The sequence below is a fragment of the Talaromyces atroroseus genome, assembly GCF_001907595.1.
Source record: "Talaromyces atroroseus strain IBT 11181 chromosome Unknown scaffold_14, whole genome shotgun sequence".
NCBI classification, from domain to species: domain Eukaryota; kingdom Fungi; phylum Ascomycota; class Eurotiomycetes; order Eurotiales; family Trichocomaceae; genus Talaromyces; species Talaromyces atroroseus.
In genome coordinates this window covers 49,913-62,371 of record NW_017971446.1, presented here as the reverse complement: position 1 = coordinate 62,371, position 12,459 = coordinate 49,913, and the positions used below count along the sequence as shown (strand labels likewise).

The following is a 12,459-nucleotide window of genomic DNA, read 5'->3' as shown; positions in this document are numbered from 1 at the left end:
CATGGGCAATGGCAGTAAGCATGCTTGTCGTTTATCATTGTTGTGCCGTGGCCCAACAGCCCACACACATTCATGTGTCCTATGCAGCCTTTATCCTAGATTGTCTTTGCAAATATTGCCAAATCGAGTTGCCTCATCAATAGTATGAAGCACTGGCTTATCCTTAATATACATGAAGCCAACAATTATTGAATGGTTGAAGCTAACATAATCATATAGTCTAAATTGGAATTGGCCTAGCGACTTGCTGTTGACTTGACAATAATCGTAGAATCTTTGAATATACACCTCGGAGTGGAGGTGCGCAAGGCAACAAGAATGTTAATCACTCAGTCACCTGCAAGAATCTTGCCACCTAGCAAACTACCGAGAGCTAGTAACTTATCAGCGTGATGACGATTAGCAATCAACGTTTAGTGGTCTGGCGCATAGTTCAGAATTAGCCGGGCAGAAGACACTCCAGAAACGAGCGCCGGAGATGTCTCATTATATCGAACGCAGGTTTGCACACGCAATGCTTGGTATTCTTTCGCCAGGATGCATATCATTGGGGACAGACAATGTTTCACTTTCCTCAAGGCAGATTCGAATGGAGGAAGGCAGATCTCAGCTGAAAACTACCGTCTTAGCCGAAAATCGGATTTTGGTTTGAGCCTCAAGGAGCTAAGCCAGAGCTAAGCCAGAGCAGAGCTCCTAGAGCAAGACTGCTAGTCATCATGACACTGTGTTTAGACTGCTAGACAAGGAAAAGACGTCTGACCTCGTACTGATGCTTTGACCCCAGCCACCGCCAACTAGCCACAGCGTCAAGCCACGGGACCACTCAGGACTCAGGAGTCATATTCGGTAGAAGGCTGGAAAGACGAAACGGGGGGTATACGAGAGCAGATTTCCATCGACATAACCTTCATCATGTTGCCAAATATAACTCGGAGTGAGAGTGATCGATGAAAGGGGGAAAATATGACGGCGAAGAAACATTGTTTGGCCAGTCTCAGGCCATTGCTCGCTCGCGAACTTGGTAGGCTCGCGTGACCCGAAACTCTCACGCACACGCAAACAGTGAAACCAGCGACGGCAGAGCGACTTGTTTTATAGTATTAATTGTCGTGTCGTTACACCTTCTCACGTCGGAGGATTAGTGGATCTCGACAGCCCCTGGCAGTGTCTCACGTTGGGCGGCTATCTCATCGACAAGAATCCAATTCTGTGCATCGTCGCCCAATCAAGCAGCACCAGCGCCGCATCTCGCAGAATCTGCAACGCGTCTATGCGGCACAGTCAATGGCATGCAGCGTCTCTCCCATCCAACCAAGGCCAAAGTGCGCGAAACCTCCGAACGACGCACGAAGCAGAACTCACCACAGCCCCTTCCGCGCTAGTCTGTTCCGGGCCTAGCGCCACTTGTGCCTGAGGCTGGCAAGTTCTGCGAGGATATCAATAATCCACTCAATTCTGAGGCATCCAGAAATACCTGCTACACGCTTGGCAGCTCCTGCGTCTGTTTCTCGTCTCAGCAGTCGTCAACAGGGTCTTTTGGCACGAGCAAGTCGGGCAAATCACAGGAAACAAAGCGCGTCCCATGGTTACGGCTTGTCGTATCGAGCGTGTTATACACTGGCAATACTCTGTTTTTGTGGTTGGTGGCATGAGCGCTCAAGACTCGAGAATTAATACTGATACGGATATTGCTACGGCGTGTGGCTGAGCGAACTTACTTGGTTGCGAATTACTATCTATCGATTCAGCGTGGCCTGAGGCTGAAAACAAGGAACGGAGCGACTGTGGCCGTGCAGCAAAGCCCCACCGTCCTGTGGCTGTCCCGGACAGGAATAGTCTCGTATACGTAATACAAGCTCAGAGATGTCTGCCTGCACTTTCTGGCGCGTGAACGGGTCAGCCTAGAGTATCATACCGTATGCAACCCCCCGTTACCGTACTTTACAATATCATCGTATTTATCGTCAATGCCTTGAGCTTATAATGAGTCGCATCCCCCCCTCTGTCCTGACCATGAAATCTCCTCTGCGATCAAAACCATAATTGTCTTTTATTCACCTGCAAGCCTAGATATCTCCATTCAGATTCTTCAGCTTACTGCTGCTCTTACCACCTGTCTGTCGGATAGACAGCTCTTCATCTCTCTTTCTTTGTGACCTTTCCCCCAGCAACCGTCAAGCTGTCGCTGCCTCGTCTAGACCGTTTATCCTTAGACGACTTCCTGAGGCCTCGCCAACGACCTCGCAGTGATTCCTTCTACGACTACCGGCGCCGGTCACCCGCCATGCCTTTCATCGACGTTGGTCACAGTCACAACGAGCCGGTCACGCGCGTGCGTGACCTCTTCGAAGATGAGACCTTCGTCCTGACCAAGTTCGAAAACCACGCCAACAAATGCGCTCTCTGTATCGATGCGCTCGACACCTTCCGGGAGGGCCGCTCGCTCTGTGATCGTGGCCTTGCGCATGCCAAAGATGTCGCCAACTACGTATTCAGCAAGCAGGGCAAGGCCTACTCGGTAGTCAACAAGGAGCACAACGAAGAAGTTCTCATCCGTATCCCGCGCCAACACCGGGCGGCTCGCCGTCTGCTGAGGGCCATCGAAGAAGGCCTGCACTTGCGTCGCGATCAGCCCATCGTCAGCTACGATCGCACCTACCATGTCGGCGCCCGCCAGCCCGCGGAGACCGTCACCGAGATCATTGAGCGCACTCCGCGTCGCCGCGTCATTGTCTACCGTCGCAGCTCGCCCAGTCGCAGCTCACCCAATCGCGGTTCCTTGTACGAAACGGACCGCCACGAGCGCCGCCAATATGTGCGAGTGTTGCGGTGAATAAATCGGATTGTTTCAAGCGTCGAAATTTTCCACCTCCCTACACCCAGAGACTGCCTACCTGGTCATGCGCGACATCGCTCGTCTATACGGTGGTCAGATCAATTTGCTGCACTGCTGCATGCCAAAAGAGTCTTCGACCAGGTATTACCGGACCAACCACGAGACTCTTGTCTCTGCTTTTGCTTTTGCATCGAGCAATAGCTTCGTCCGTCCAAATTTGAATTGAGCTTGAAAGTTGAGCTTGAGCTTGAGCGGGATCATGATGAGTCATGCATGGCCAATTAATCCTGAAATGGTTAGCGTGCGGGAATGCAGCGGGGGCCAGCGGGGCACCCCGGCCCCCAATCAAAGCCAGGCTACAATTTATATACGTACAACTTCGAAATAGTTAGTTTCCTATGTTTATTTAATGGTCCGAATGTCCAATGAACATATTTAGTACTATGTACGAGCTAGCTACTGAGACTATTACATTATGATCAGGCATAGAGTACATACTCTATGTAAAGACAGAATACATATTTCGCCTTGGCTTAGCATCATGCATAAGACTCCACTATCCTCACATAGCCACAGCCTCGTTGATCAATGATCTATTCGCCGATAACATCTAAGCCAGGGTCATGACTATTCGTGAGTCATTGAGTCATGTATGTAACCATATTGTATTGTTGTAGAGATGTACGCTTAGAGGTGTCTGGACTTGGCGATTTTCGCCTTGGTGGATTCATGTATAGATAGATCTTCGGTATGAGCCTACCAGACAGAACAATCCCAAGCTTATGTGAGTCATACCTGTAAGTTAACTAACTAGGTAGTTAACTGTAAACATCTCCAGCCAATAGATGGGATGTATTGGTCATATTGCTGGATGGGAGTGTCTCCTCTGACTATTACACTACTGCCGATATACGTTTCTAAGCATCACTTTGTTGGCTTATGTATATTAAGAATGTAAGTATGGGTTCTATAACCATGAGGACATAGTGATGATGCTGTTGGCCAGACGAAAAGCTGCATGCCTAAAATTACTTAGGGGTTCTATCAGGACGGCCCTCAGTATCTGCGTTGGGGTGTGAATGAAATCTCCCGACTTTTAAATACAGTAATGCTCAACCATCCATAAAGCCTAGGACTTACCCCGAATACAACCGACAAAGATGATCAAAACTATGCAAGGAAACACCGCTGTGAGATCCAGATATCGAAGGTAGCAGTCAAAAACTAAGTTGATCAAGCAGAGGATGATAAAAAGCAATAAAGCGCTAATCCCCATACAGCTAGACAGCTCTGTCACGTGAAGTCATCACGTGCATCCAGTGCCCGACTGAGATCCGCAACTTCGAGAGCAATCCAAAAATATCAAGCGTAATCCACGCACCCATCATATTGCCATACGACAGGAGACGGTCGGTCTCGCATATCTTGGTCCTCGAAAAGCAGCTGCCGCCCGTTTACGATTCTTCCATCCATCGATTCGATTAATCCAGCGAATCGGAAGACCCAAGACCACCTTCAGCCTTCATTTCAGAAACAAATAATGGCGAAGAAAGGTACACTCTTCCTTCGACTCTTCTCTTGATTTGGTTTGATCTACAGGTATTGAAGGAAAGCTAACACGCTCCGCAGCGAAGTCAAGGACGATGACCGTCCGCCTCATTTCAATGGCCATGACCGGATTCTACAGGACAATGGTACGACCGCGAACACACCGCCCACTGAGCATGCTCAAATACGACCCTGTCGTGAGGAAAAAGGTGCTGTTCCTAGAGGCTACGAAGGGGGGGAAGGCGAAGTAGCCTTTACTTTCATTTGAAATCGAAACCGAAACCGAAATCGAGTTTAACAAACATTTGTGCGAATGTTATGGAGGAAGCAAGTCTGGGGATATCAACAAGCCTTGTACATGTACGATTATGGCGTTTTTATATATTTCGCGGGAGTTGTTTGCGTCTTTTCTTTTCTTTTCTTTTCTTTTTTTTTTTTTTGTTGCGTGCAAATTACATTGGGAGGTGAATGCATTATCTAAGGAGACCACGCTGGATACCTCCCAACCAGACCAGGCATTTGATCTGATGCGAAGTCCTCCGTACTACTGTCCGAGTAATAAACAGATGAGTCACATGCATTGTTCTGTGTGGATATGATACGTCGGAGAAAAAAAGAAAAAAAAAAAAACAAAGCATGTCAATAGAAGGGCGGAGAAGCAAAGAAGAAGCCACTATCCACACTCGATCTGCATGGAATATTCTAATAGTCACAACATACATTCAATATTTATATCCCGACTGCTGATCGGATCCACTGCCACAAAAGCACAAGACGAGCAACAATAGCAAGAATGGCCCGAATTTTGCATGAAACAGCTGAAACAGAAAGCGTGTACGGAGCATCTTTTCAGAGTGAAGACCGATCAAGCAAAAAATATTACCAGCATGTTATTAGTTAGTTATTAACTAACTAGTTATAGTACCGCTGTATTATAAGGAACTTGGTAAGACGCTATGCTGTGCATGGTTGGCCTAGCAAAACCACGCCGTTTAAGTTAGCTCCTCGCTCGTCCTCAATTTTATTCTGAATAATTAAGTTAAGGGGATCTCAGATCACTTATCCAGTCTCCTTTTCGACAACAGCATCGGACCTGGTTCATTTTCCCACTGCGTCTGTCGTTCGTGCAACAAGACAAGAACAGACAGCTCACCCACCCCCGCCTCCTCACAGATTCCTCGCTGGCCCCAGAATCACGCTTCAACAGTCCTAGCTGGTGATATTCAACCCTCACCATTCACCAGTCAACCACGAGTGGCCCTTTCCAGGGCGCTGCTGGCGGTCGTTAGTCACGGTCATCGTCATCGTCATCGTCTCCCGTCGCTAGCGCTTCCTCATTCTGCCTCCGGGAACTCTCTCTCTCTCTCTCTCTCCCTCCCCTCCGCCCCCCCCCCTCGCTGTCTGCGTTCAATCAACCAGTCAGTCAATCATCTCATATCACATCCAGCCTGTCGCTACCCAGACTCGTCATTCGACATTTCAGACCCATCACCTCCGGACCCTGCACGAACTTGTTCTCTGTCGCAACGCCGTACCTTCCGCTATCCAGAAAATTCTATCGTTTTGCGTGCTCTTCTCTTCCATTTTTTTTTCTTCCCCGTTTCTTTGGAGTCGAAGAAAAACCTGAATCTCGGACCCTCTACGATTATGACGCAAATTGCCAATCGCCTCTTCGTGAACTAGGGCCTTTGTGTGCGTGCGCGTCGTACAGGTATTCCCCGCATTGAGTGAGGATGGGGAACTCGCAGGGAAAGCAGGTGGCCTCCACCGATGAGGGTGAGTCTTGAGTTATTACCCCCATGTGCACTGAAAAGAGGCTTATATTCCCTAACGTCCCCTGCTACAGTCAACCTCAATCACTTTCGCCTTCTCCGTGTCGTCGGCAAAGGAGCTTTCGGCAAAGTCAGGATTGTCGAACGCAGGGACTCGGGTTTGACTTTCGCCCTCAAATACATTCGAAAAGAAGAGGGTATGTACACTGAAAACGCATGACCTTTTCTTCCCCCCCCCCCCCCTTCCCTGGTCTGCTAACGAAAACGAAATCACTAGTGGTCCGATCAGAGAGCGTTCGAAATATTATCCGAGAGAGACGCATGCTTGAACATCTCAACCACCCGTTTCTGTGCAATTTGCGCTACAGTTTCCAAGATATTGAGTACATGTATGCTTTCTATCCTCGGTTTTCTTGTCTTTGTGTTAACCGCCGGCAGCTACATTGTGGTCGATCTAATGAACGGCGGTGATCTACGCTTTCACATTTCGAGAAAATGCTTCACTGAAGAAGCCGTGCGGTTCTGGATGGCAGAACTAGGCTGTGCGCTGAGGTATATCCATTCACAAGGCATCGTTCATCGCGATCTCAAACCGGACAATGTTCTCCTGGATTCCCAAGGCCACGTGCATTTAGCCGATTTCGTATGTGCAACATCCCCTTGAAGCCATGGATTTCTGCTAAATTTTTGGTTTCCTAGAACGTCGCTTCCGATTTCAAGCCTGGAAGACCATTGACGAGCAAATCTGGCACATTAGCATACTTGGCGCCTGAAGTCTACGAAGGGGGTGGATACTACTGCGAAGTAGATTGGTGGTCCTTAGGAGTTACCTTCTATGAATGCATCTTCAATAAGGTAGATATACCACCTTTCCTATTGTTTATGTTGAAACTGACACCGTCACTATAGCGTCCGTTCGAAGGGCGTAGCCAGGACTCCCTTAGCGAAGCCATTATCAAAGCGCAACCGAAATACTACGTCACCAATCCTGCCGTCTCGATCCCGTGCTTACGAGCTATAGCCGCTCTTTTAGAAAAAGACCGTAGCAAGCGAATTGGCGCATCCGGTTTTGAGACTTTTACCTCACACGAGTTTTTTGCAGAGATAGATTTCGAGGCTTTGGAGAGAAAAGAGATCGACCCGATTTTCACCCCGGCGAGCGATAAGACTAACTTTGACGCCACATACGATCTGGAGGAGCTTCTGCTTGAAGAGGCTCCGTTGGAGGCAAGGACTCGGAGACAGAAGCCCCGCGCCGAGCTGCGAGAAGATGCGACGGCCAAGGAGATTCGCGAGGATGAGCTGTACCGCATCATTGAGACTATGTTTGAGCCTTTCGACTACACTCAGGTTTCATATCATGGGTATGCATCTCGCTCATATTACGCATTTGTATGAATACTAATCAGCCATAGACACGCGGCTGCTGCATTGGCGGAAGCTTGCGAGCCTGAAGAACAAATGCCCTCTACAGGAACGAACACGGGGTCTGGGTCATTGCATTCGCGACAAATATCACAATCGAACTCGATAAGCGGAACTTCTCCTCCCCAGCACGGCCATCTCAGTAATAACAATAACAACAACAATAATAATATCAAGCATTTTGCTGCGACACACACTATGACTTCGGTTTCCGGAACCGGGGCCCCTCTTTCTGAAGAAGAACACTTGTCTGTGTCATCTCGAACAAAGCATCCATCAGTTCCTTCGGCTACTCCGTTGCCGCAGACGTCGTCGCCCCAGTCTTTCAGCCGGCCGCTACCGCCATTACCAGCTGGGTTGCGTCAGAAAGGCGCCACGCGTAAAATGAGCAAAGGGGGCGGTGTGCAGATGGTCCTGGAAGAGGCGGGCAGTTGGAGTGAGCTTGCGGATCAGAGTTCTACGCTTCCGGCTGAAGGGTATGAAGGGCTGATAAGCAAAGGCCAAAAGCCTCCGAATAGTGGCATGCTTGCGTTCCTGAGTCGCAAAAAGGGACGTGAACGTAGCCCTAAACCTACGGAACCCGGAGTGCTTGGTAAAGAGGGAGCTCGCCATATTATCAACGGCTAGCTGTTATCATTTTCTCTCACGATGACAAAACGACTGACTCCTCGACAACCTTTCTCGATCACACCACGCACATACACATCTACGTTCCGATCGGGCAAGACCGCGAGCACGACGTTACTTCTTTTTCAAGGGAAAAAAAGAAAAGAACGGGGACAGGGGCCTCTCATGGTCATCACACTGCATTACATTGCATTACGAGTTCATTATTCAGCCGATATTACTGCTGCGCTGCTACGGTGATTGATACCTGATACTTCTCTGATATCACCTCGACTAATACGGGAGGCTTTGCCTTTTTTTTTTTTTTGTACTCCTTTTTCTGCTCTTGTTTCACTGTTCATATATGCATGGGGTTCGGTCGCTTTGTCCATACAGTCTTTGGTTTCTGTGCACTCGCATTTTTCCAGTCCCGCTAGACGGTGACCCCCTTTTTTTTTTCTTCACTCATGATGAATCACATCTTCTTTGCATACCCCGAGCTGTTCATCCCTGGCCCTCCTTGATGTGATTTATTTCCTTTCCTCTCTTTTCCTTCATCCTTGTACTTTTATGAGCGTTGGGCATCCGGTCTTGTGTAGTCAGTGTGGTAGTTAATAGAAATCCTTAGACCAGTTCGATTTCAGAAGAAGTTGACACACTTTGGCCGTTGTCCCAGCAACCAACACAGCCAGTCGAGCTTCTAGTAGCTTGGCAAGCTCGTCTTGGGAAGTTAAGATTCGCAGACTCAGTGGAATGGAAGACCGAGAGAGCAGGAAGGGAAAAGAAAGGAAAGGCCAAACGAAGTCGACATGTCCTCTGCGTAGACAGGCAGTCACGGGGTCCACAGGCAAGACACGCGTCTGTTTACTCCGACCAGGCGACACCCTCCAATTAAGTTACCACTACGCACTTCATACATAGTAACACCTTCAGGATCTGCTCTCTGTATGCTGAACCTTATGGATTGCGTTGCATGACTGATTCCACATTCCACACGCCACGCGACAAATCCCCAGCCAGCCATACCCATAAATGCCGAGTCGTTCACGCACCCGAGATCGCAACTACTATCGCGATCGCGAGCGTGACACCAACAACCACAACGACGATTACTATTACTCGCGCCATCGGCGACTGAATAAAGGCGAGCCGCAGTTTTCCTACGACGATGACAATGACAACGACAACGATGACTACAGACGGCAGGAATACCGTTCGGCACGACGTGAACGCGGACAATCGTCAAGGGACGATGCGCGTGCGCGTGGGTATTACGAGGTAGAAGTGGAGGAAGAGGAAGAAGAAGAAAGCCACAGACGCAGCAAAGCGAGACAGAGACGGGATTCGTCACAGCACGATGAGCCGCGTACACCGACAACGCGGCGAGTGCGGCCGGCCAAAGAAAGGGGAGAAGAGGACTATAGTAGGAGAACGAGGGCAAGGGAGAGAACGCCCAAAGCGAAAGAGTCGCCTGCAACGTCACCTAAGAAGAGGCTCGATCGTGAAGGATATAGGAGGAATACAAGTCGTGCTCCTCGAGATGGAAGTCCCCTAAGGGAACGGAGGCAGCGTCATAAGTATGACGAAGGAACAGATAAAGATTCTATCAGGGGTCCAGATAGAGAGCGGAATCGGGAGCTAGAACGCGATCAAGACCGCGAGCTACGCAGACAACAGCGCCGTAGAGAACGAGATCGTCGAGATCGAGATCGGGAGTATGCCGCAGCACCAAAACATACGAGTACCGACTCAGCGAATAGTGCTTCCCAGCTTCTCAGTGCGGATGCATTGGCTAAGTTGAACGATCATTACGAAAGAGAGAGAATGAGGACAGATGCTCAAGGGGGGGAAGCCTATGAAGACGAGGAGCGGGAACGGAAGGAGCAAGACCGGAGAGAGCGACGTCGTCAAAGGGCGCGAGACATTGCTGTCGCAGAAGACGACGTTTTCCATGAGGATGATGGCCTCGTTCGCGATACTCCCCGGGGTGCTATTCGGGTAGAAAAAAAAAGGCAACGTCGACGTCAACCACCACCACCACGACAAGAACAATTGGATCAACCAAGGGAATTGTATGATGATGATAACGATGTCGACCTTGTGGCCGCCCGACGAGACCAGAAGCGCCGGCTTGTATCCGGCGCCGTGATGGAAGAAGGACGGAGTCACAAGCTGTTCTTCTGGCGACGTCGCGGTCGTCGTAATGAAATAGTTGATGCTGCTGACGCTGACGCTGCTAATGTGGCTTATGACGATATCGACGGTCATGGTAATGATAACGGCGGCAATGGAGGAGATGGCTCCTTGTACAGTCACGATCTCAAGGATCCTAACGACGACTACAATTACATGCCGTTCTGGAGAAGGAAGAAGACCTGGATAATCGCCGGAGTCATCGCGGTGATCCTCGCAATTGCCATTCCCGTTGCAATAGTCGAGTCTAGGAAGAACAGAACTGGCGCATCATCATCTAGTAGCAGCAGTAGCAGCTCATCCTATGGCGCATACAATGCTAGTCTTTCAACCATTTCGGAGGATAGCATTCCGGTAAGTCTATTGGCCGCCCATCTGAGTATATGAATGCGTTAACGCTGGGCTTAGGCTTCTGCCAAAGGAACATACCTCGATCCATTCACATGGTACGATACGCGGGACTTCAATCTCACATATACAAACGAAACAGTTGGCGGCTTGCCGATAATGGGACTCAACTCAACATGGGATGACACTGCACAGCCAAACAGCAATGTGCCACGTCTAAATGAGACTTTCCCCTACGGAACAAGGCCGATTCGCGGTGTGAATCTTGGGGGATGGCTATCCATCGAACCATTCATCACACCGTCCCTTTTCTCTGGGTACTCTAGTGTCGACGGTATCGTCGACGAATACACACTGAGCCAGAAACTCGGATCAGACGCAGCAAACACCATGGAACAACACTACACCACATTTATCCAGGAAGAAGACTTTGCCGAGATTGCGGCTGCTGGACTCGACCACGTCCGTATCCAGTATTCGTATTGGGCAGTAACCACATATGATGGCGATCCATATGTCAAGCAAATCTCCTGGCGATATCTCTTACGCGCGATTGAGTACTGCCGAAAATACGGCCTGCGCGTCAATCTCGACCTACACGGTCTGCCGGGAAGTCAAAATGGATACAACCACAGCGGCCGGCAGGGACTGATCAGATGGCTGAATGGGACAGACGGGATGCTCAACGGCCAGCGTGCGATCGACGTTCACAACCAACTCTCGCAATTCTTTGCGCAGCCGCGCTACGAAAACATCATCGCTATATATGGCTTGGCCAATGAGCCGCTTATGCTGGACCTCGACATATCGACAGTCCTCAACTGGACTGTTAACGCTACTGAAGTTATACAAGCGAACGGAATCAAGGCCAAGATAGCCATGGGTGACGGGTTCCTGAACCTCGATAAATGGGAGTACATGATGAAGGGCGATGTGCCGTCCAACTTGCTGCTGGACACGCATCAGTATACAATCTTCAATATCAATGAAATCGACCTGAACCACACGGCCAAGATCAGTCTGATATGTGACTCGTGGTTGCCCATGATTCAGAAGGTCAATAGTACTTCTCAAGGGTATGTCCCTTTGTCTTCTTCGCTCAAATATCACAACAACTAACAGAAAACTAGCTGGGGCCCAACAATCTGCGGCGAATTCTCACAATCCGACACCGACTGTGCCACTTACCTCAACGACATCAACACCGGCACCCGCTGGGAGGGCACTTTAGACGGCAGTTCAACACCAGACTGCTACCTTAAAAGCGACGCCTGCAGCTGCACCAACGCCAACACCGCCGTTTCAGACTACAGCGACGAATACAAGTTGTGGCTGCAAACCTATGCAGAGGCACAATTCTCTGCATTTGAAACAGCGCTAGGCTGGTTTTATTGGACCTGGGAAACCGAGTCGGCGCCTCAGTGGAGCTATAAGCAGGCCAGAGCCAATGGGTTCATGCCTCAGTTGGCTTATCAGCCCAATTTTACGTGCTCGGATAGTGTGCCGAGTTTCGGGGATTTGCCTGAGTCTTATTAGCCTTTTTTTTTCTGATTTATATACTTGCGTTTTAGCGAGGGAAAGCTATATATATCCGACATCTATCCATCATTACTTGTTAGCAATCAACTCCCCTTCACTACTGGCTAGCAACAGATACTAACCAGCATATAAATCATCTACCTAGATAGTGATGAATGTATGGATCATTTCAATGTCTTTTCGTGTTCTATA

The 12,459-nt window shown here is 49.3% G+C and overlaps 3 protein-coding genes across 3 annotated transcripts, besides 1 other annotated feature; all 3 read left to right on the top strand.

Moving 5' to 3' along the window:
- Positions 1 to 72: 72 nt before the first annotated feature.
- Positions 73 to 276: a repeat region (Identified by RepeatMasker using a combination of RepBase library and repeat library created with RepeatScout).
- A 2,008-nt stretch (positions 277 to 2,284) lies between these two features.
- Positions 2,285 to 2,833, top strand: UA08_08383 (hypothetical protein; the record flags this gene model as incomplete). The annotated part of the gene is made up of 1 exon (XM_020263476.1): positions 2,285 to 2,833. One exon carries the CDS (start codon positions 2,285 to 2,287, stop codon positions 2,831 to 2,833), a length of 549 nt encoding a protein of 182 aa, XP_020116349.1.
- A 3,284-nt stretch (positions 2,834 to 6,117) lies between these two features.
- On the top strand, positions 6,118 to 8,208 carry UA08_08382 (hypothetical protein; the record flags this gene model as incomplete). The annotated part of the gene is made up of 7 exons (XM_020263464.1): positions 6,118 to 6,160; positions 6,231 to 6,353; positions 6,434 to 6,545; positions 6,595 to 6,799; positions 6,856 to 7,011; positions 7,066 to 7,520; positions 7,572 to 8,208. The coding sequence occupies 7 exons, from the start codon at positions 6,118 to 6,120 to the stop codon at positions 8,206 to 8,208; spliced, it is 1,731 nt and encodes a 576-aa protein (XP_020116350.1).
- A 1,011-nt stretch (positions 8,209 to 9,219) lies between these two features.
- On the top strand, positions 9,220 to 12,264 carry UA08_08381 (hypothetical protein; the record flags this gene model as incomplete). The annotated part of the gene is made up of 3 exons (XM_020263453.1): positions 9,220 to 10,734; positions 10,789 to 11,804; positions 11,859 to 12,264. 3 exons carry the CDS (start codon positions 9,220 to 9,222, stop codon positions 12,262 to 12,264), a joined length of 2,937 nt encoding a protein of 978 aa, XP_020116351.1.
- Between the last annotated feature and the right edge of the window lie 195 nt (positions 12,265 to 12,459).